The 23,642-nt window shown below is 44.7% G+C and overlaps 1 protein-coding gene across 1 annotated transcript; it reads left to right on the top strand.

The window, feature by feature from the left end:
• Positions 1-20,246: 20,246 nt before the first annotated feature.
• LOC122945373 (reticulon-4 receptor-like 2) lies at positions 20,247-21,314 on the top strand. The gene has a single exon (XM_044304447.1). It carries the CDS (start codon positions 20,247-20,249, stop codon positions 21,312-21,314), a length of 1,068 nt encoding a protein of 355 aa, XP_044160382.1.
• Positions 21,315-23,642: the final 2,328 nt, after the last annotated feature.

The following is a 23,642-nucleotide window of genomic DNA, read 5'->3' as shown; positions in this document are numbered from 1 at the left end:
TCGCCGCTAACCGTGATCAACATCGTAGGTGCAGAAAAGAACATCGAAAGTTGATAGAGCAGATATCCAATTGGATCGTGGACATCATAGGGACGTGCTACATGGTGGAGCAGTATGTGTGCACATGCCTACACGTACTGACTGATGGGTCTGCCCCCTTCAACTTCTGGGTCTCCAAATTAGGCACATGGCCTGAGCTTGCCCTTTACGCCTTGGAGGTGCTGGCTTGCCCTGAAGCCAGTGTATTGTCTGGACGTTTGTTTAGCACAGCTGGAGGGGGTTATCACAGGTTATATTTCCCAATGTTTTGGGGTCTACCCAAATTTAAACAAAAAAATAATAATAAAATAAAAAAACTAAAACCAGTGTTGGCTACCTCCTCCACCTACACCGCCACATCCACCGCCTCCTCAACCTCCTACTCCATATGGACCTCGTCCTAGATCAAGATTTTTTTTTGCGTACTTTAAGTCATATCCCTATCCACATTTGTTTGCAGACTTCAATGGGGTTCAGGGTCAAGTTCTGGTCCCGAACTCGAACTTTTTTGTGAAGTTCGGCCGAACCCGTCTGTGACGAAACCAACCTCGCCACGGTGTTTTGGAGGGGGCTGGTTGCTAGCCTCTTGCCTCAGGATTATGGCCCATACTAACTTTAAAGAAAACAGACCGGCCGCACAGCTTAAATCTGTCTTTGGAATTGTGTTTTATGTTATTATGCGTTCGGTTAAATTGTATGTTATGTGAGGGCACCCAGATAGCTAATATTATTGTATTCGTGTATTCTGAGTGCCATTCACCTAATGATATGCACTCAGACTTGAGCTATCTGGGGATATGTTAAATGTCTGTGTTTGCTGTGGGGGTGTGACATTGTGTGTTTGGGTGGTGATTCCTGTCCTGTTGTCTCCACGTGTGTATTGGTGTTTTCCCTTTGTCCTGAGACATAATTGGATTGCTCCTCGGGTGTCGCCAGGCAGAGAGGAGGAAACCATGATGCATTGTGGGGATGTGTGGTGTCTGTATCCTGAATTTCTGCATATCTGTCCTGTGTCGCAGTCTCCATTCTGGTCCCCTAAGGGCGTGGCCACCAGATGGGGACCTGCATAAATACGGGCGGGTAGCCCTCAATAAAGTGTTCCTGTTTTATCCTTCATCATGCTGAGACTGGTGTTTGGATAACTGATCAAACTGGGGGATTGCTATACGCTGAAGATTTGCTATACTCCCCTGGCATAACTACGAGCTCTTGTAAGAGCTGTTCCTGCTCTCTGGCTGTAGGAGAGGTTCACCCACTGGAGCCTGGAGCCTTGTCGTAGGTCCAGCATGGGTGGAGGACGGTGAGATCCCAACCAAGCTGCGGCGGTTCGTGGGGTCTGCAGGGCGTATGGTGTCAAGTGGAGTGCTTGGAGTCCTCGGAAAGCACTAGGAGCATCTATCGACGGAGGTACCTGGTCGGGGTGCTAGGCGTTCCGTTACATTGGTGGCAAGCAGTGGGATGGCGTCCTAGTGTGAGGAGAAGCAGCTCGGAGACACCGTTCGTGGAGTATATTGAGGGCAACGCTAGTATCCGTACAGCGCCCCTGGCTACAGCAGGATGGAATCGGCTAGTCTTCGAACAGCGTTCCACTACGAGGAGGATGATGACCCGGACTGGAGGGATGCAGTCCGGAAAGGCGTCTGGCACGAGGCCCTGGAAGATGTACAGCGTCGGCGGGGCGAGTGTCTCCCCAGTGAGGAGCAGCAGTTGCGGATGCGAGTGGCCCTGCGAATGCCCCTTCTGGGAGAGGAGCCCCTGAATGAGTGGGTGACAGAACTGGAGAGCCTGGTATGGAAGGAGCTTTGGCTAGATGACGCCTACCAGGCACTCTGGTGGTATGTGATTCGGCACTCTCCCTGGATGGCTGAGCACGACAGACCCGAGGGTGAGGATTATGATGGCCCTGGCCTGTTGTTTGAGGCCTTCGCAGAACCGGAGTTCGGAGATGCTGGAGGGTCCCGGTTCTGGGATATCTATGACTACAGAGAGGCTATGCATGATTGGGCTACAGCGAGAGAGGTGAGACAAGACCTGGCATCTCTAGTGACAAAGGAGTGGGAGCTGGAGCAGGACTACCAATACTTCTTCAGCCTAATTCGGTCCCAATATACACTGCCAGAGAGCTGGGTGGCAGTCCCAGACCTACAACCCTACAGCTGGGAAGACCCGACTGAAGTATCCCCTGCTTCAGTACCAGCTACAGAGGTAGGGGTCCTCATAGACTGGTCCTGTGAGGAACCACAACAGGCAGGTGGAGACGGGACCGAGGGCTCTCCACCGGGATGCTGGGATGCTGGCCCAGACCCTCAGCAGCAGCCGGAGTTGCCAGGTGGGGACGCAGGTGATCCTGACTCGCAAATGTTGAGGGACCTCACAGACTGGTCCTGGGAGGACCCACAGATGGCAGGTGGAGATGGGACCGAGGTCTCTCTACTGGCCCTACAGGGATGCTGGGCCGCCTGCCCAGATCTCCAGCGGCAGTGCATATCACAGGGAGAGGAGACAACCGGTCTCTCTCCCCAGCGGCAACCTGAGTTCCAGGGGGAGGAGATGCGGGGTCCCTCTGCCTTACAGCAACCAGAGTCCTGGGGAGGAGAGGCAACCGGCCTCGCCTTCCACCAGCAGCCAGAGATACCGGGAAAAGGGGAACACAAGCCCCTCTGCATGGGCGCAGATGAGACCAAGGGCTCGGTGCCAGTCCTACAGGGATGCTGGACAGTTGGTCCAGATCCCCATCCATCTCCGCAAGGATACCAGGAGGAGGAGGTAAGCGAGCCCTCCCCTTCCCAGCTACTTCCCAACAGAGTTCTGGGGGCAGGGGATGAGCCTGCGCTACCCACTGATTTCTTCCCAGCGGAAGAGCTGGCATCAGGGCAGAGCGCATTCGGCCTCTGCCCTCCCCTATCCTCTTCTCCACAGCTGGACTTCCCACAGGCTACCCCAGCGGAAGAGCTGGCATCTGGGCAGAGCGCAGTCGGCCTCTGCCCTCCCCTATCCTCTTCTTCAGAGCCGGACTCCCCACAAGCGACCCCAGCGGAAGAGCTGGCATCTGGGCAGAGCGCAGTCAGCCTCTGCCCACCAAGTACCTACAGCTCCAAGCTGGAGAACCACAAGGCAGCAAGGAGTCGCAGATGCCCACTCAACAGCTGGGGACATACGGAACAGAGCCAGGCCCCAAAATTCAACAGGTCCAGTATGGGGTTGTGGTTGGACTGCCAGACTAACTCAGGTACTGACCGTGAGGTCAGGTATCTGGTTAGTCTTCCCTGGAAGGGGGAGATGTGTGACGAAACCAACCTCGCCACGGTGTTTTGGAGGGGGCTGGTTGCTAGCCTCTTGCCTCAGGATTATGGCCCATACTAACTTTAAAGAAAACAGACCGGCCGCACAGCTTAAATCTGTCTTTGGAATTGTGTTTTATGTTATTATGCGTTCGGTTAAATTGTATGTTATGTGAGGGCACCCAGATAGCTAATATTATTGTATTCGTGTATTCTGAGTGCCATTCACCTAATGATATGCACTCAGACTTGAGCTATCTGGGGATATGTTAAATGTCTGTGTTTGCTGTGGGGGTGTGACATTGTGTGTTTGGGTGGTGATTCCTGTCCTGTTGTCTCCACGTGTGTATTGGTGTTTTCCCTTTGTCCTGAGACATAATTGGATTGCTCCTCGGGTGTCGCCAGGCAGAGAGGAGGAAACCATGATGCATTGTGGGGATGTGTGGTGTCTGTATCCTGAATTTCTGCATATCTGTCCTGTGTCGCAGTCTCCATTCTGGTCCCCTAAGGGCGTGGCCACCAGATGGGGACCTGCATAAATACGGGCGGGTAGCCCTCAATAAAGTGTTCCTGTTTTATCCTTCATCATGCTGAGACTGGTGTTTGGATAACTGATCAAACTGGGGGATTGCTATACGCTGAAGATTTGCTATACTCCCCTGGCATAACTACGAGCTCTTGTAAGAGCTGTTCCTGCTCTCTGGCTGTAGGAGAGGTTCACCCACTGGAGCCTGGAGCCTTGTCGTAGGTCCAGCATGGGTGGAGGACGGTGAGATCCCAACCAAGCTGCGGCGGTTCGTGGGGTCTGCAGGGCGTATGGTGTCAAGTGGAGTGCTTGGAGTCCTCGGAAAGCACTAGGAGCATCTATCGACGGAGGTACCCGGTCGGGGTGCTAGGCGTTCCGTTACATCTGTCGAACCCGAACATCCAGGTGTCTGCTCAACTGTAATCGTGACAACCCTATATCCACCACTTGTCTTCCATGGGCGTCCAGGTATTTTTGCATTGTTGAGGTCACCAGTGCTTTCTTTATTTCTCAGGATGTACCAAACTGTAGATTTTGCCACTCCTAATAGTGTAGCAATTTCTTATGTTTTTTTCATTTTTTTTCGCAGATGAAGGATGGCTTGTTTCACCTGCATGAAGAGCTCCTTTGACAGCATGTTTACTTCTCAGCAAAATCTTCAAAATGCAAGCACTACACCTCAAATCAACCCCAGGCCTTTTATGTGCTTAATTGAGAATGAAATAATGAAGGAATTGCCCACACCTGCCCATGAAACAGCCTTTGAGTCAATTGTCCAATTACTTTTGGCCCCTTTAAAAACAGGATGCCACATCTAAAGGATCTGAAACTCCTAAACCATTCATATAATTTTAATGTGGATACCCTCAAATGCAAGCTAAAGGCCTGGACTTTATGTCCATTATATAACTATAACTTGAATGTTTTTTTTTTTTTTTTTTTTTTTTTATTCAACATTTTATTCAAATTTTCAGATTAGGATATTATTGACAAATACACTGCTCAACAGTACATGAGTGCTGAAATAAATCCAATGTACACATACAAGATGATACAAAGATAATAATCCCTTAACTCCCTTTTATCCAGGATAGGATCCATTCCCAATATAGCCGCACCTTTGGGCATAGCCAAATACAATGATCTAGAGTAGCCTTTGGTGCACCACATTTAGGACACTCGGTCAGCCTGGTCTTGTTGGTATCTGCTGACGGAATGTTAAAAGCATATATTGCTCTATGAATCAATTTAAATTGTGATTCCCTCCATCCCTCACAAGCTATTACTTTCCTTGTTCTTAACCAACCATGCATCATTTTATCCTTCCAATCTTCCTCACCCAGCAACGTTGTCCATCCTTTAGATAACTGGGCATATGTTTTTTTATTTTCTCCATCTCTAAAGTGTTTATATATTTCCGAAAGTGATATCTTATTCCCCATCTGTTTGAGTAATATATCAAAGCTATTTGCTGTGCATTCTCGACTTACATCCCTTAATCTATTCCTACAAAAGTGCATGAGCTGATAATATTGTAGCTCATGACTAGCTGGTAGATGAAACTTTTTCTGCACCTCCAAGAAAGTTCTGTATCTTGGATCCTTATCATGGAGGAGGTGTCGGAACAGCCCCTTATCCTTCCATATACCAAATAATTTATTATGGTCTCCTATTGCAAAGGATGTCTCCAAAGTGGCATATATTTAGAGGCCAAAAAAGGTAAATTATACAATTTCCTCACCTCCTTCCACACTACAATTGTGTCTCTCATAATCACCGCAGATTTAATATCTATGGGCAAAGATGTTAGCTTAGAGTGCAAAAGTGAACCCAATTCCCAACCCTGAGCCAATTCTCTTTCCAATTTAATATTGGAATAATGGGATGTCTGGTTCAGCCAATCCCTACAGTGACGAAACAAGCTAGCCAGATTATAACGCCTTATGTCAGGAAAGCTCACCCCCCCCCCCCCCCTTGCTCCCTAGGTAAAGATAGAGTTTTTAATGCCACTCTTGCTCTTTTTTTTACCATATAAATTGCGAGAAAGCATCATTTAACATTTTTACATCTTTATGACGGATTAATATAGGCAAGGTCTGCATGGGATATAACAATTTAGGGAAGCTAACTATTTTTATCAAATGACATCTGCCTAAAAGTGACAAAGGTAAACTATGCCATCTGTTCAGATCATGAATAATTTGTTTTATTAAGGGTGTATAATTTAGATTATAGAGCGAATATGGTGAATTTCCAATCTTAATTCCCAGATATGTGATGGATTGTTTAGCTATTGAAATTGGACACCCCTGGATGACATTTGGTCTTCTTGGATCCGGAGTACCTATATACAACAGTTCGCATTTACTGGTGTTATAACTTGAATATGTTTTAGTAAACAGGTAATAAAAACTAAATTTGTGTCAGTGTCCAAATATACACTCACCTAAAGAATTATCAGGAACACCATACTAATACGGTGTTGGACCCCCTTTTGCCTTTAGAACTGCCTTAATTCTACGTGGCATTGATTCAACAAGGTGCTGATAGCATTCTTTAGAAATGTTGGCCCATATTGATAGGATAGCATCTTGCAGTTGATGGAGATTTGAGGGATGCACATCCAGGGTACGAAGCTCCCGTTCCACCACATCCCAAAGATGCTCTATTAGGTTGAGATCTGGTGACTGTGGGGGCGATTTTAGTACAGTGAACTCATTGTCATGTTCAAGAAACCAATTTGAAATGATTCAAGCTTTGTGACATGGTGCATTATCCTGCTGGAAGTAGCCATCAGAGGATGTGTACATGGTGGTCATGAAGGGATGGACATGGTCAGAAACAATGCTCAGGTAGCCTGTGGCATTTAAATGATGGCAAATTGGCACTAAGGGGCCTAAAGTGTTCCCAGAAAACATCCCCCACATCATTACACCACCACTACCAGCCTGCACAGTGCTAACAAGGCATGATGGATACATGTTCTCAATCTGTTTACTCCAAATTCGGACTCTACCATTTGAATGTCTCAACAGAAATCGAGACTCATCAGACCAGGCAACATTTTTCCAGTCTTCAACAGTCCAATTTTGGTGAGCTCGTGCAAATTGTAGCCTCTTTTTCCTATTTGTAGTGGAGATGAGTGGTACCCGGTGGGGTCTTCTGCTGTTGTAGCCCACCTTTCTTTCCCATTCTGACATTCAGTTTGGAGTTCAGGAGATTGTCTTGACCAGGACCACAGCCCTACATGCATTGAAGCAACTGCCATGTGATTGGTTGACTAGATAATCGCATTAATGAGAAATAGAACAGGTGTTCCTAATAATTCTTTAGGTGAGTGTATATGGACCTAACAGTATGATTTTTTTTTTTTCCTTTTAAAAATGGTTTGGATACTAATTCCTGTCCAGAGTATTTAAGTTACTTTCTCTCTGGATTTTTAGTGAAGTGAGTCTCAACACTCTTTGGTCCCATTCAGATAAACGTATGGCCACGGGTGCCCATGTTGCAGACCACAAACAGAGGGTCCGCAATACATCAGCTGTGTGCACTCTGTGCTGCGGATGGCGACCCATTGACTTGAATGTGTCCGAGATCCACAAGATACAGCAAAAGACCTGTCCCTACCTTTTGCCGTATCTTATGGGTCGCAGACCCATTCAAATCAATGACTCCGCATGGCAGCACAGAGTGCACTCAGCCGATGCGGACACTCTTTTTGTGGTCTGCAACACCGGCACCGCAGCCATACAGCCATGTGAATGAGCTCTTTGTCAGACCATCAGCCAGACCAGGGACAAGTTAGGGTTATCGAATCAACTACCTCCCCCATGCTATCCCAGTAGTGTAGTTGGTTAGAGCTTTTCACTTTATACTACTCAATGCACTGCTCCTTTGCTTGCATGTCTATCTAGGCCTATCAATAGAAATGTGGATTAGGTTGTATATAAACTCTTCCCTTGTGAATCATACTTTGCTGTCCCATTGTGAACTTATATCTCTGTGAGAGTACTGCCACAGAAGGAGAATATTTTCTATTTTATTTTCATAGTACTTAAAAATATAATATAAAATACTCAGCAAAAATTCTACAAAAAAATGGCCAACGTGTACTAATGTGAATGCACCTAGATTTTGGTTTAAATTGCTTCAAAAAGTGGCACAATTTGGTACAGCCAGCCAGAGGCCTTGTGGTTAATCTGGCGCAGGTCTAGACAGCCTATCTAAGTTTATGCCGTCTATAGGATTACTGAATCTGTACCATTGAGTTAAATAAACTTTCTGATGGAAGTGTACCTTTAAATACTGTGTACGTTAAATGCATTTTTATGGCCACTACTTGGTTTCATATTTTCTGATGATGTCAGTGAATATGCAATGTTTTAGGTGCCCAAAACTATCCAAAAAGATAGACTGTTTTGTAAGTTTTAGTCATGCACTTAAGATACATTATGAAGATACAAAGGATGTGACCCTCAGGTATGGTCTCCTCTGCGCTCTTCTGTATGGACGTTTCCACAAGTTTATCCTTTTGTGCCTGTTATTGCCTATGGTCCAGTACGGCATATGCATCTTGTATCGTGTACTTCATATGAATGGAAAATATGTGTTGGTGGCAGTTACAATACATGCAGTTTTGTAACCTGAAGATAGAGTCCTGGGACTGAGGCATCACATCATCTTTTTAAATAATTCATAGGAGGTGTCAATTGCTGTCAAAGTTATCTCTTTGAAGTAATAGCCTGTTAGACTGATTGCCGCTAGCATCTCAACTGAAAACTGCTTTTCCCAGTGTTTAAGCGCTAAATGAAAGTTTCGAGAGAGCACAAATGTTGGTTCTACATTATCAGATCAAGTAAAATATACTAAAGATAATCTCTCATCATAAAGAGGCGTAAAAGTTAATCTGACAACAAAATCTAATGACGTGTATGAGAGTTGTTGTGTTGGTCCATATGCAGAGACCCCCGACATCGTGCTGAGTTTGAGGGAGCCAGTGCCTGCTTTCCATACAGTTATTTAAACTACTGAACGTTACATAAACCGATGAATGGCCAACATCGTCAGCTATTTCTAGATATCAGAGGAGCCTCAGATCCTATCATGACCATCTGATATGATTCTACAGGGAGTGCAGAATTATTAGGCAAGTTGTATTTTTGAGGATTAATTTTATTATTGAACAACAACCATGTTCTCAATGAACCCAAAAAACTCATTAATATCAAAGCTGAATATTTTTGGAAGTAGTTTTTAGTTTGTTTTTAGTTTTAGCTATTTTAGGGGGATATCTGTGTGTGCAGGTGACTATTACTGTGCATAATTATTAGGCAACTTAACAAAAAACAAATATATACCCATTTCAATTATTTATTTTTACCAGTGAAACCAATATAACATCTCAACATTCACAAATATACATTTCTGACATTCAAAAACAAAACAAAAACAAATCAGTGACCAATATAGCCACCTTTCTTTGCAAGGACACTCAAAAGCCTGCCACCCATGGATTCTGTCAGTGTTTTGATCTGTTCACCATCAACATTGCGTGCAGCAGCAACCACAGCCTCCCAGACACTGTTCAGAGAGGTGTACTGTTTTCCCTCCTTGTAAATCTCACATTTGATGATGGACCACAGGTTTTCAATGGGGTTCAGATCAGGTGAACAAGGAGGCCATGTCATTAGATTTTCTTTTATACCCTTTCTTGCCAGCCACGCTGTGGAGTACTTGGACGCGTGTGATGGAGCATTGTCCTGCATGAAAATCATGTTTTTCTTGAAGGATGCAGACTTCTTCCTGTACCACTGCTTGAAGAAGGTGTCTTCCAGAAACTGGCAGTAGGACTGGGAGTTGAGCTTGACTCCATCCTCAACCCGAAAAGGCCCACAAGCTCATCTTTGATGATACCAGCCCAAACCAGTACTCCACCTCCACCTTGCTGGCGTCTGAGTCTGACTGGAGCTCTCTGCCCTTTACCAATCCAGCCACGGGCCCATCCATCTGGCCCATCAAGACTCACTCTCATTTCATCAGTCCATAAAACCTTAGAAAAATCAGTCTTGAGATATTTCTTGGCCCAGCCTTGACGTTTCAGCTTGTGTGTCTTGTTCAGTGGTGGTCGTCTTTCAGCCTTTCTTACCTTGGCCATGTCTCTGAGTATTGCACACCTTGTGCTTTTGGGCACTCCAGTGATGTTGCAGCTCTGAAATATGGCCAAACTGGTGGCAAGTGGCATCTTGGCAGCTGCACGCTTGACTTTTCTCAGTTCATGGGCAGTTATTTTGCGCCTTGGTTTTTCCACACGCTTCTTGCGACCCTGTTGATTATTTTGAATGAAACGCTTGATTGTTCGATGATCACGCTTCAGAAGCTTTGCAATTTTAAGAGTGCTGCATCCCTCTGCAAGATATCTCACTATTTTTGACTTTTCTGAGCCTGTCAAGTCCTTCTTTTGACCCATTTTGCCAAAGGAAAGGAAGTTGCCTAATAATTATGCACACCTGATATAGGGTGTTGATGTCATTAGACCACACCCCTTCTCATTACAGAGATGCACATCACCTAATATGCTTAATTGGTAGTAGGCTTTCGAGCCTATACAGCTTGGAGTAAGACAACATGCATAAAGAGGATGATGTGGTCAAAATACTCATTTGCCTAATAATTCTGCACTCCCTGTATTATTGTAATAATTGCATACACTGTCTTGCAAAAGTATTCACCCCCCTTGACTTTTTTCATATTTTGGTGCCTCACAACCTGGAATTAACATGAATTGTTTGAGGATTTGCATCATTTAATTTACAGAACATGCCCACAACTTTGCTTCACAATAAAAAAAATAATAATAAATCTTCAAACAGAAAGTAGGACAACATAACATAGAAACATAGAATGTGTCGGCAGATAAGAACCATTTGGCCCATCTAGTCTGCCCAATATATCTGAATCCTATGAATAGTCCCTGGCCCTATCTTATATGAAGGATAGCCTTATGCCTATCCCATGTATGCTTAAACTCCTTCACTGTATTTGCAGCTACCACTTCTGCAGGAAGGCTATTCCATGCATCCACTACTCTCTCAGTAAAGTAATACTTCCTTATATTACTTTTAAACCTTTGCCCCTCTAATTTAAAACTGTGTCCTCTTGTGGTAGTTTTTCTTCTTTTAAATATGCTCTCCTCCTTTACCGAGTTGATTCCCTTTATGTATTTAAAAGTTTCTATCATATCCCCTCTGTCTCGTCTTTCTTCCAAGCTATACATATTAAGGTCTTTTAACCTTTCCTGGTAACAGAAAAAGTCATTGTGCATAACTATTCACCCCCCTCCCTAAAGTCAATACTTTGTATAGCCACCTTTTGCGGCAATCACAGCTCCAAGTCGCTTTGGATAAGTCTCTATGAGCAGTTGCCACATCTTAACACTGTGATTTTTGCCCATTCCTCCTTGTAAAACTGCTCCAGCTCCTCCAAGTTGGATGGTTTGCGCTTGTGAACAGCAATCTTTAACCACCTCAGCTCCCCTAGCTTAAACCCCCTTAATGACCAGACCACTTTTTACAATTCTACACTACACTACTTTCACCGTTTATTGCTCGGTCATGCAACTTATGACCCAAATGAATTTTACCTCCTTTTCACATTTTTACTTTTTTTTGTTATTAATCGAATTTTAACGAAATTTTTGAAAAAAAATGACATTTTTCACTTTCAGTTGTAAAAAAAAAAAAATGTAAAACGACATCTATACATAAATTTTTCTCAAAATTTATTGTTGTACATGTCTTTGATAAAAAAAAAAATGTTTGGGTAAAAAAAATGGTTTGGGTAAAAGTTATAGCGTTTACAAACTATGGTACAAAAATGTGAATTTCCGCTTTTTGAAGCAGCTCTGACTTTCTGAGCACCTGTCATGTTTCCTGAGGTTCTACAATGCCCAGACAGTAGAAAAACCCCACAAATAACCCCATTTCGGAAAGTAGACACCCTAAGGTATTCGCTGATGGGCATAATGAGTTCATAGAACTTTTTATTTTTTGTCACAAGTTAGCGGAAAATGATGTTTTGTTTTTTTTACAAAGTCTTATATTCCACTAACTTGTGACAAAAAATAAAAACTTTCATAAACTCACTATGCCCATCATGAAATACCTTGGGGTGTCTTCTTTCCAAAATGGGGTCACTTGTGGGGTAGTTATACTGCCCTGGCATTTTAGGGGCCCTAATGTGTGAGAAGTAGTTTGAAATCAAAATGTGTATAAAATACCCTGTGAAATCCTAAAGGTGCTCTTTGTAATGTGTGCCCCTTTGCTCACCTAGGCTGCAAAAAAGTGTCACACATGTGGTATCGCCGTACTCAGGAGAAGTTGGGCAATGTGTTTTGGGGTGTCATTTTACATATACCCATGCTGGGTGAGAGAAATATCTCGGCAAAAGACTTTTCCCATTTTTTTATACAAAGTTGGCATTTGACCGAGATATTCATCTCACCCAGCATGGGTATATGTAAAATGACACCCCAAAAAACACTTTTCCCAACTTCTCCCGAGTACGACAATACCACATGTGTGACACTTTTTTGCAGCCTAGATGCGCAAAGGGGCCCAAATTCCTTTTAGGAGGGCATTTTTAGACATTTCGATCCCAGACTTCTTCTCACGCTTTAGGGCCCCTAAAAAGCCAGGGCAGTATAAATACCCCACATGTGACCCCATTTTGGAAAGAAGACACCCCAAGGTATTCAATCAGGGGCATGGAGAGTTTATAGAATTTTTTTTTTTTGGCACAAGTTAGCAGAAATTGATTTTTTTTTTTGTTTTTTCTCACAAAGTCTCCCTTTCCGCTAACTTAGGACAAAAATTTCAATCTTTCATGGACTCAATATGCCCCTCAGCTAATACCTTGGGGTGTCTTCTTTCCAAAATGGGGTCATTTGTGGGGTGTTTGTACTGCCCTGGCATTTGAGGGTCTCCGCAATCATTACATGTATGGCCAGCATTAGGCGTTTCTGCTATTCTCCTTATATTGAGCATACGGGTAATGAGATTTTTTTTGTCCGTTCAGGCTCTGGGCTAAAAGAAAAAATGAACGGCACAGATTTCTTCATTCGCATCGATCAATGTGGATGAAAAAATCTCTGCCAAAAAAAAAAAAAAAGGAGGGGAAAGGCGTCTGCCAGGACATAGGAGCTCCGCCCAACATCCAAACCCACTTAGCTCATATGCCCTGGCAAACCCGATTTCTCCATTCACATCAATCGATGTGGATGAATAAATCATTGCCGGGATTTATTTTTTTATATACAAAGTGTTTGCCAAAGCATATGAACACCGCCGCCCCCTCAGCTAATATGCCTCGGCAAACGTATCTTTTACTGCAGAGGAGAAATCTCGTCTTGCAGCGCCGCATACACCGACTTTTGTGTAATCTGACAGCAGCGCAATGCTTCTGTCAGAATGCACATCAGTGCTGCAGGTAGTCGAGAGGTTGGTCCACCTGGAAGGTAAAAAAAAACAAAACAAAAAAGAAAAAACCAGGCCGCAACGCAATAAATTTATTAACTTTATAATAACATTTGAACGGAACATATAAACTTTATTTAACTTTTTGAACAGAACGTTAACTTTTATGCTTTCCAGTGATTTTTTTACCTTTATAGGACAAACCTCTCCTTCCCCATAGGACAATGTACAAAGCGCAAATCGCCCAGAGATGTGGCGAAGTACATTATGCACTTTGTCCCAGGTGAAAGGAGAGGTTTGCAGCAGCTCTGTGTGAATGGGCCCTAATAGCCCTGTGTGCCTGTCCTGTTAGATGCAATCCCTATGCTAAGTGTACCTGTGTGTGGTACTTCCGGAAAACACTCCCCTAAGCATAGGGCAGGGTGGTCAGGGCAGTCAGGACAGAAATAGCGGGTGTCACACCTTATTCCACTCCTGCTACAGACACGACATCTTTCTCGGGGTGGCGGTTGGTTTGAGGTACCGGCAACGACATTGGGGAAATGTCGCTCATGTAGACGGCTCACTACACTGGTGGTTGGGGCCACGGAACCTCCTGGATACAGGAGGTTCTCTATGATCTCTTCCTGAAATTTGAGGAAGGATCTTGTTCTCCCAGCCTTACTGTAGAGAACAAAACTATTATATACAGCCAATTGAATCAAATATACAGACACCTTCTTAAACCAGCATCTGGTTCTGCGGGAAAGTAAATAGGGAGCCAACATCTGGTCATTAAAGTCCACCCCTCCCATGAGCGAATTATAGTCGTGGACACAGAGGGGCTTTTCAATGACATTGGTTGCTGCGTGAATGAAGGAGAGCATGTAAACGTCACGCTTGTCTCTCCATTTCACCGCGAGCAGTTCTTGGTTACACAAGGCAGCCCTCTCCCCCCTTGCAAGACGGGTGGTAACGAGCCGTTAGGGGAAGCCCCGGCGACTAGGTCGCGCGGTGCCACAGCAGCCAATCTGTTCTAGGAACAAATGCCTGAAGAGGGGCACACTTGTGTAGAAATTGTCCACATAAAGATGGTACCCCTTGCCAAATAAGGGTGACACCAAGTCCCAGGCTGTCTTCCCACTGCTCCCCAGGTAGTCAGGGCAACCGACCGGTTCCAGGGTCTGATCTTTACCCTCATAGATCCAAAATTTGTGGGTATATCCTGTGGCCCTTTCATAGAGCTTATACAATTTGACCCCATACTAGGCGCGCTTGCTTGGGATGTATTGTTTGAAGTCAAGTCGCCCGGTAAAATGTATAAGGGACTTGTCTACGCAGATGTTTTGCTCAGGGGTATACAAATCTGCAAATTTGTTGTTGAAGTGGTCTATGAGGGGCCGAATTTTGTGGAGCCGGTCAAAAGCTGGGTGGCCTCTGGGACGGGAGGTGGTGTTGTCGCTAAAGTGCAGGAAACGCAGGATGGTCTCAAATAGTGTCCTGGACATGGCAGCAGAGAACATGGGCATGTGATGAATTGGGTTCGTGGACCAATATGACCGCAATTCATGCTTTTTTGTTAGGCCCATGTTGAGGAGAAGGCCCAGAAAAGTTTTAATTTCAGAAACTTGGACGGGTTTCCACCGGAAAGACTGGGCATAAAAGCTTCCCGGGTTGGCGGCTATAAATTGAGTGGCATATCAATTTGTTTCTGCCACAACTAAGTCCAACAGCTCCGTAGTCAAGAACAGCTAAAAAACAAAAACAGTGCCGAACCGATCTGATCTGAGCTGTCTCAACCCGAACTCCAGACTGGGCGAAAAGGGGGAACTACTGGTGCGGCTGAAGTTGGGGGCTGCCAATCAGGGTTTGCCAACACCTCAGGGACTCTACAGGCCTGCCTGTGCGGTGGCTACGATGGGGGAACTACTGCACGTGCCACTGTACCAGCTTCAACTGCCCTTCTGGTGCTCGCCACTTCACCATGTTGTACGGCAGTGCTGGTATTAGGTCCAGGATAGGTTGCGCTGCTGGTGTATGCCTCACCGCGTAATCCGACAGCGCAAGCCCCACTCTGCTGCCCTTGAAGTGGATCCTGCGCAACCTGTGGTCTAGCAACACGGGGCCGGGTACGCCTGGTGGTATCAGGGACCTCAACCTCCTCGTCCGAACTTTGGGTCAGACTGCCACTGCTTTCTACAGGTTCGTATTCTGACCCGCTGGATTCGTCAGATGAGGGTTCCCATTTCTCATCCGACTGGGTCAGAAGCCTGTAGGCCTCTTTAGAAGAATACCCCTTATTTGCCATTTGGACTATTAAATTTAGGGGGTATTCCCTGAGACTACCCAAGAAAAAAAGCAAGCCTGTCTTACAAATGGGAGGCTAGCGAAGTACCGGAGGCCGCTGCGATTGATAAAAAATATCAAAACAGATTTTTTTTTATCGCCGCAGTGCTTGTGCAGTGATCAAAAAATAATAAATTTTTTGGTCACTACGGCGCGGGCGTGGGTGAACGCGCGTATGCGCGACCGATCAGGCCTGATCGGGTAAACACTGCGTTTTGGGTGGAGGGCGAGCTAAGGTGACACTAATACTATTATAGATCTGACTGTGATCAGTTCTGATCACTTACAGATACTATAACAGTACAAATGCTGATTAGCGATACGCTAATCAGCGAATCAGTGACTGCGGTGCGGTGGGCTGGGCGCTAAACGATCGCTAACTACCTAACCAAGGGGCCTAAACTATCAGTCAATACCAGTGGAAAAAAGAAAGTGACAGTTTACACTGATCACTTTTTTCCCCTTTCACTAGGTGATTGACAGGGGCGATCAAGGGGTTAATTGGGGTGATGGGGGGTGATCTGGGGCTAAGTGTAGTGTTTTGTGTGTACTCACTGTGATGCCTGCTCCTCTGCTGGAACCAACCGACGAAAAGGACCAGCAGAGAAGCCATTTAACACCTTATATTTATAAATATAAAGGTGTTAGATGGCTTCTGATTCAATTTTTTGAAAATCATCAGCCTGCCAGCCACGATCATTGGCTGACAGGCTGCTGACGAAATTGTGATTTTTTTTTTTTTTTTCGGCCCGCGATGCGCATGCACGGGCCGGCTCTGACCGAAATCTCGTGTCTCGAGAGATGACACGCAGGCGCGTCCAGGAGGAATTACAGGGCCCCAGCAAAGACGCATCCCTGCTTGCGGCGGTCCTGAGGAGGTTAAAGGGATTCTGTCACCTCGTTTTAGCTTATAGAGCTGCGGACATGCACGGCTAGATCACCGTTAGCATGTCCGCAATATACTGTCCCATAAAGCTGTGTCCTTTTATTGTGACTAAAAAAATATTTTAGAGATTTTTAAATGAAACTGGTAAGGTGCCCAAGGGGCTGTACTAACCACTGCGCATGCGCAGTGCCGGTATAGTATTCCTTCCATGTGATGGCATCAGCCTCAGGGAAGGAACTGCGCATGCGCGAGCTCGCGCATCACAAGATTACGGCAATATAACTGAAGAAAGGAGGAGATTCGGAGGATGCAGGCGGTGCTGGGCTCCTTCACAGGGGGACGTGGCTAGGCACCAAAGTTAGTACAGCCCCTTGGGCACCTTACCCGGCTCATTTACATATCTCTAAAATCATTTTTTAAACACAATAAAAGGACACAGCTTTATGGGACAGGTATATTGCGGACATGCTACCGGCAATCTAGCAGTGCATGTCCGCAGCTCTATAAGCTAAAACGAGGTGACAGATTCCCTTTAATCCAGCGACCTATAGAAGCCTTGGATACTTTTCTACCTTTGTTTTGTTCAGCAAACTGAATAAGGAGATTGTGATCCCTTTGGAAAAAAATTGTTGTCGCCAGGTATTGTATAATCCCTGACATCCCTGATATCCAGTTGAAATTGTTCCTTAGATGAACTCTTTACATCTTCCGGAAAAGAGGGGAGGACAATTTCTTGGTCTCTATGAAAATCCGTGACGACTTTCGGAAGAAAACCCGGATCCAGTTTCAAAACTATCCTGTCTGGAAAGATAGAGAGATAAGGCTCTCGGCAGGAGAGAGCCTGAATCTCTCCCAGGCGTCTAGTTGATGTTATAGCTATTAGAAACACAGCTTTGAAAGTAAGATGTTTAATTGAAATGTCCTGTAAGGGAGTAAATGGAGAATTCATTAGGCCCTTCAAGACCAGGTTTAAATCCCACTGGGGAATCCTTGGCGCTATAGATGGCCTTAATCTAGAAGCAGCTCTTACAAATCTTATCCACCTATGGCTGGCTAGATCTGTATCATAGCATGCCCCAAAGGCGGATATCTGTACTTTCTAGTGTACTGGGTCTGAGGCCCATATCCAGCCCCCTCTGGAGAAAATCTAAAATCTTCTCGATATTCGGGGTAGAATTTGTTGGTGAATCTTGTGCCAGCCAACTGCAGTATTTTTTCCAGATCTTGAGATAGATTCCAGAAGTAACACTTTTCCTACTGGATTTTAGTGTATTAATACCTTTATCTGAAAGACCTTTACTTTATAAGATCTCGCGCTCAGGATCCATGCTGATAATTTGAACAGGCTGGGATTTTGGTGAAGGATGGGGCCCTGTTATAAAATGTCCTTCTGGAGAGGTATTTTCCACAGCTCTTCCAAGGCTAACTCCTTCAGGACGGGGAACAAATTTCTTTTTGGCCAATAGGGATCCACGAGTATTACTGTTACAGGATCGGTTATAATTTTTTGCAGTACCCGCGGGATTAGGGCCCAGGGACGAAAGGCGTAAGCGAGGTTCCAGGTCCACCTGACTGAAAAGGCGTCGACTGCCCATGGCTCTTCTCTGGGATTTAGAGAACAGAAACGCCCCACCTTCGCGTTGTTCTTTGACGCGAATGTTCTGTCTAGAGGTGGAAGCCTCCTTGTCCATGTCCTCTGCTTCAGAGGAGGATGGAACGGACACCTTCGATTTTTTTGCAGGTAGAGCAGGAGGCACGGATCTGAGGGAGGCCAGGGAGGATTTTATTTTGTTATCAATCATGGATTTTACTTCCATAAGGTTCAATGGTTGCTCTTCTTTTACAAGCTCATTAATACAAGATTGACAGCGCTTCTTTTTATGGTTTTCAGGAAGTCTCTTGGTACAAGTCGCACATCTAGAGATCTGGATTTAACTCTGGGCTCTTTCACTCTCTATAAGAGAGGCGTAAACGGTTATCAGGAGACCATACATATAAAGCATGTCAAAAGTGATACACATACTCCCCAGAGGGGAACTCACGGTTAGAGTAGCCGAGGGGGGGTCTGTAGGCTACATCTGGCCTGCAGGGGCATCAGGGGCTGACATCCTATGGAGAAGGAAACACCACACTGGAGGTAGCGGTGTTCTGTTTGAATCTGCCGCTTATTACAGGCTGGCGTCGCGTCTGACATCAGAGCGCGCGCACGTGGGTTCCAAGCTCCGCCCCCCACAGTCCAGGAACAGGTTACAGCGCTGCGTCCTCGTGCTGAGGTCGGCGTGCAGCGTGTCCTATATTTGCGTGGTCAGCTTCACCAAAAGAGGAAAGGAGGACCCTGCGCATCGAGGAGCGATAACAGGCCCCCGATTTACAGGGACGAGATCTACTCCCATATGTCCTCCTCTGCCTCAGCTTTTGAATAAACACACAGGAGGGCAGAGGGAAAGCCTAACACAGGTAAAAACTAAAAGTCTTCACCTCCCACAGGAGGTCTCTCCGTGAGGTGCCCCAAAGGGCCAGGAAACACTGAGGGGGAGAGTGGGTGGTGGCCTTTTAAACTCTGTGTTCCTGCCCCTACAGAGGTAAAAGGGGTCAATATCATGGTTAAGCAATATGGTATGTATTTTAAATTTGGCAACTAAAATTTTAATTTAGCTCCTAAATTTTTCAGTTTAGGAGCCAATGGCTCTTGGGTATTTTTGCAGTCCTATGTAACACTACAGATAGCATAAGGTAAAAGGGTTCTCTGGGATTTATATATGGATAGCCTATTCTCAGAAACATATCAAAAGTTTTGATTGGTGGGGGTCTGAGTGTTTAGACCCCACCAATCGCTAGAATGAGGAGAGAGAAGCACCTGCATAGCGTGCTCTCTACTCGCTACAGGGGCCAGGAAGCATGATGGATTCAATAGAGTCTACGGCCCATCTCCAATTCCATCCTCTGCAGACAGGAGAAAGCAGAATGTAATATGCAAGCACTTCTCTCTTCTCATTCTAGAGATTGATCTGGGATGATTATTGATATGTCTGTTGCAGCTACTAGTTTATATATTTTTTGTTTTAAGTAAGGCATGTTAAAGACACATGACAATGAAATTGTCTGGTGACTCATATCATTTGAACGTCACTTGAGACACCTATTTAGTACGAGCGCCAATTATGTGAACTGAGAAATGAATACCTTTGATAGCAAATAGACTGACAGAATTTCAGTGAAGGGTGCACACATTGCGGTATTGAGTGACACCACAATTGACAGTGTTTCTGAAGCGTATAACTCCTCTGGGTGAATTTCACAAGCTCTCAGTGTCCCGTTCTTGTCTTACACACATATCAGCACCTCTCTGGGGGAACAATGGCTGTGACCGCCTGACCTGCCTTACCCAAGCTCAGTCCCCCAGATAGACACAGAATTACTCAGAATCCTTCCAGATGAAGGTAAGCTCTGCTTTTATAAAACCTGATATACAACACATCATCTAAACACCTAAAACATCAAAGGAAAAAAGGCATTTGTAGTTTTAGAATAAAACAGTAATAAAATAGTGTAACGGACTAATAGCCAAATGTATTTAAAATTTTATTTATTTTTTTATAATGGATGCAATTGTTTAGTAGAAGGCGTGACATGGGGTTGTGTCAAATATCATAGCTACATGAGTGACATTAGTACAAAACATGACGTATATTCTGTATATTTATCTTGTTACAGATACAATGCATCTCTTCTTGCAGACGTTGCGGTCATCCCCAGTGCTATGGCTGCTGATACTGCTGCCCATATCTGTCATCTCCACTCACACACTATGCCCATCACTTTGTCTTTGTGACTCCAGGGCACTTTTTGTAAACTGCTCAGGAACAAACCTGTCATCCATTGTAATTCTGCCTCCTCTGGCTACAGAATTTCTAGATCTGTCCAGCTGTTCCTTAAATACTTTACCTCCTCTTCATAACCTCTGGAGGCTCCGTACAATTCTTCTGGCTCAGAATAAAATCTTGCAAGTGGGCGATGGATCCTGGAAGAGTTTACAGAGTCTGCAAATCCTGGACCTAAATGGAAATAAAATAGGAAATTTAAGTGTGGGTTTCTCCTTGGGTCTTGAATCCCTTACACATCTAGTTCTAGCTCAAAATCATTTGCATTGTGTTCCTAAATACAGTTTCCAACAATTGTATAATCTGGAACTATTGGATCTGCAAGGAAATCTCATTTTCAGTCTGGATTCTGGAGCCTTTAGGTCTTTAACTAAGCTCCGTCATCTTCAGCTTCAGAACAACAAGCTGCAAAGCTTAAAGAATAATGACTTTTCAGTTCTGCAAAGACTTGAATTCCTTGATTTGTCGGGCAATCAGATCAATAATCTGCCTTCTGGAGTGTTCACACCTCTCCACTCTCTCACGTTCTTAAATCTACAAAATAACAAGCTGCGTCATCTACGCTTTCAGACGCTGAGCAACTTGCCGTCAACTGGGACTCTTCTCTTGCTGTCATCAAATCCTTGGGAATGCGATTGTGATTTGCAGCGTATGTTTGGCAAATTGAGAAGTTTGCAGAAAATCTATTTACAAGATGGAGAGCATTTAAATTGTGCAGCTCCCCCCGCATTGAAGGGGAGACCCCTCAAATCGCTGGACACGCAACTCTGTGTAGCAGAAACCGTCACTGTGCTGATGATCACCCTAACTGTAGCAGTCACTGTGGTTGGTGCCATAGTAACTGCGGAAAGAAGCCGCAAAAAGAGCCCTAGACATCAAGGCAATGAAACGTGTGGGCAAGAATAATGCCACCATCATTTGGGTGAAGAAAGTCACAATCTCAGGCTTTCAAATTCACAAAAACAAAAAATAAAGAAAAAGAATATTGCACAAAGGTCTCTAGAATTCTGGTATTATCACTTTATATATCAGTGGGACTAAATAGCCATGGCAACATATTAATAAAATTTTCATTTAGAACGGATTAAACTTTGCTTTAAACATTTTTTATATGAATATTCTTCTTACAAACGAAATATATCCATTGATTATGGCACTAGTTAAAAGTTTATTCCATCTCAAAATGAATGGCATAGCCACGGGATATCCCAGTAATGTTTGATAAGTGTAAGTCCCACCTCTGGGACCCATACCTATGTCGACAATGGGTATTCCCCTACCCACTGACAGTAAGAGGATGGGGCTCTGATAACTTTTTAACTCTGAATACTGACTCAACCACCTGTAATACTAGCTGGTGTCTAACATGAGCTATATCACTAACATAGTTACCTGCTGTCCCAAATTTGCAGGAACTCTCCCCGGTTTTCAGAGACAGTCTCAGCAAATTTGGGCTGAAAATGGGCGGTGCTAACATTAACCCCACCCAAAAGTGTTTTCTGTTGGAGTTTGGGCATTTCCAAGGGCGGGGTTCTGGATGCCCTGGTTTTACCAGCCCTAAACATAAGTATGCACTAAATATAATCTAGACTGAAAGCAGAAGTGCCTGTCACAATGGCGCACAGAGTGCAGTTACTGCTGGGCGCCTCTGTGACACGCTGCACTCTAGAAGTACTGGCAAAGCAGCGGCCCCGTCTGTGCATGTGCAGATGATTGAGCCTTATGAACTACACATCCCATAATGTTTCTCTACTGAGTAATTTACCTGCCAGCAACTCTGCCAAGCAAGCATAAATATTAGAAAGTACTAGGTCTGCTACCTGGGAGCCGCCATCTTTGTTGTATGGGCTGTCAGAGATCTGCTGGGAAATGTAGTCTTAGCGCAGACAATAATAATATGTAACATGGCCTATCGAACTACAAATACCAGTATGCCGTGCGCAGCCCTGGTTTCAGGAAATAACCAGAGTGCATAGGATAACTTTATTAGCTATGGATCATGGCCATTTCTGCTGAAATGACTATGTAAAAGGTTGACAGCTTGGAGAAGCAGAGGCTGGGACTGGACTGCTAATGGCTGACCGCTACATCCAATAGATAGGAAAATCTATGGGGGAGATTTATCCAAACTGGTGTAAAGTAAAACTGGCTTAGTTGCCCATAGCAACCAATCAGATTCTACCTTTCATTTTTCAGCACTCCTTTGGAAAAAAAAATAAAAGAAAATAGGTGGAAGGTGATTGGTGGAGTCTGGGTAGTTGTTATGGGCAACCAAGCCAGTTTTCCTTTATACAAATTTTGATAAATTTCGCCTATATCAATTTTTATACATTTTATGTGTGTTTTAATACAAAATAAACTGCACCCCAGTTATGTATATAATACATCAGTATGGCTTACTTTATGTGTGGCATCTCCAATGCTTGCAAACTTTCTAGACAGGATACCAGAAAGAAAGAGCCTTTATAAACCAAAAGTACTGGCCACGATTATACAGGTAAAAAGAGGGATGTGGTTTACTTATGGTGTGGTTTAAAGAGGTTGTGAATAGGACGTCCATACCAGATCTGTGGGGGGTCTGCCAATTAGCTGTCTGAAGAGCCTGCAATGCTCCATGAGCACTTAGGACTCTACCAAGGTCAGTGACGTCACAGTACATCAGCACATGGCCTAAGTGCAGCTCATCCTAAGGGCTGAGCTGCAATACCAAGCACAGCTGCCAAACAATGGCGGGCATCATGCTTGCTATATGCCACATGGACGTCATCCGTATTTTGCGGAACACATACGGTCATGTGAATGCATCCCTACTGCAACGTGTAACAGTATCAGTACAGAAGCGGTCTGCAGATTTTACACTAAATATCTGGACTGGTATGGACAGGAGGACACTGTAATATGGGAACTTTACTGATGTTTGTGCGTTTGGTGCAACTTATTTGATGCTGTGATCTGGACGCTGTAAACATCTGGGTTATAGCACCAATAAAATGACCTAACTAGGCCTATAGGACTTAAAGGGGTTGTCCGGATTACAAATAATGATAATCAGTGTCAGATTGGCTAATTTGAAAAAGGTTCCTTTTGCGGCCCCAAAAGAAACCCATTGCGGCCCCATTGAAGTGAATGGGTCCGCATCCGGGCCGCCAAAACGGCGGCTCGGATGCGGACCAAAACAACGGCCGTGTGCATGGGGCCTTAGAGGCTGAGACGTCACATGGTGTTTTGGATAAA

Source organism: Bufo gargarizans, chromosome 8, assembly GCF_014858855.1.
Source record: "Bufo gargarizans isolate SCDJY-AF-19 chromosome 8, ASM1485885v1, whole genome shotgun sequence".
Lineage (NCBI taxonomy): Eukaryota > Metazoa > Chordata > Amphibia > Anura > Bufonidae > Bufo > Bufo gargarizans.
The sequence above is the reverse complement of the archived record's forward strand: the minus strand, read 5'-3'. Positions and strand labels throughout refer to the sequence as shown.

Coding starts and splice junctions, on each gene's coding strand:
- LOC122945373 (XM_044304447.1), top strand. CDS start 20,247: ATGCATCTCTTCTTGCAGACGTTGCGGTCATCCCCAGTGCTATGGCTG.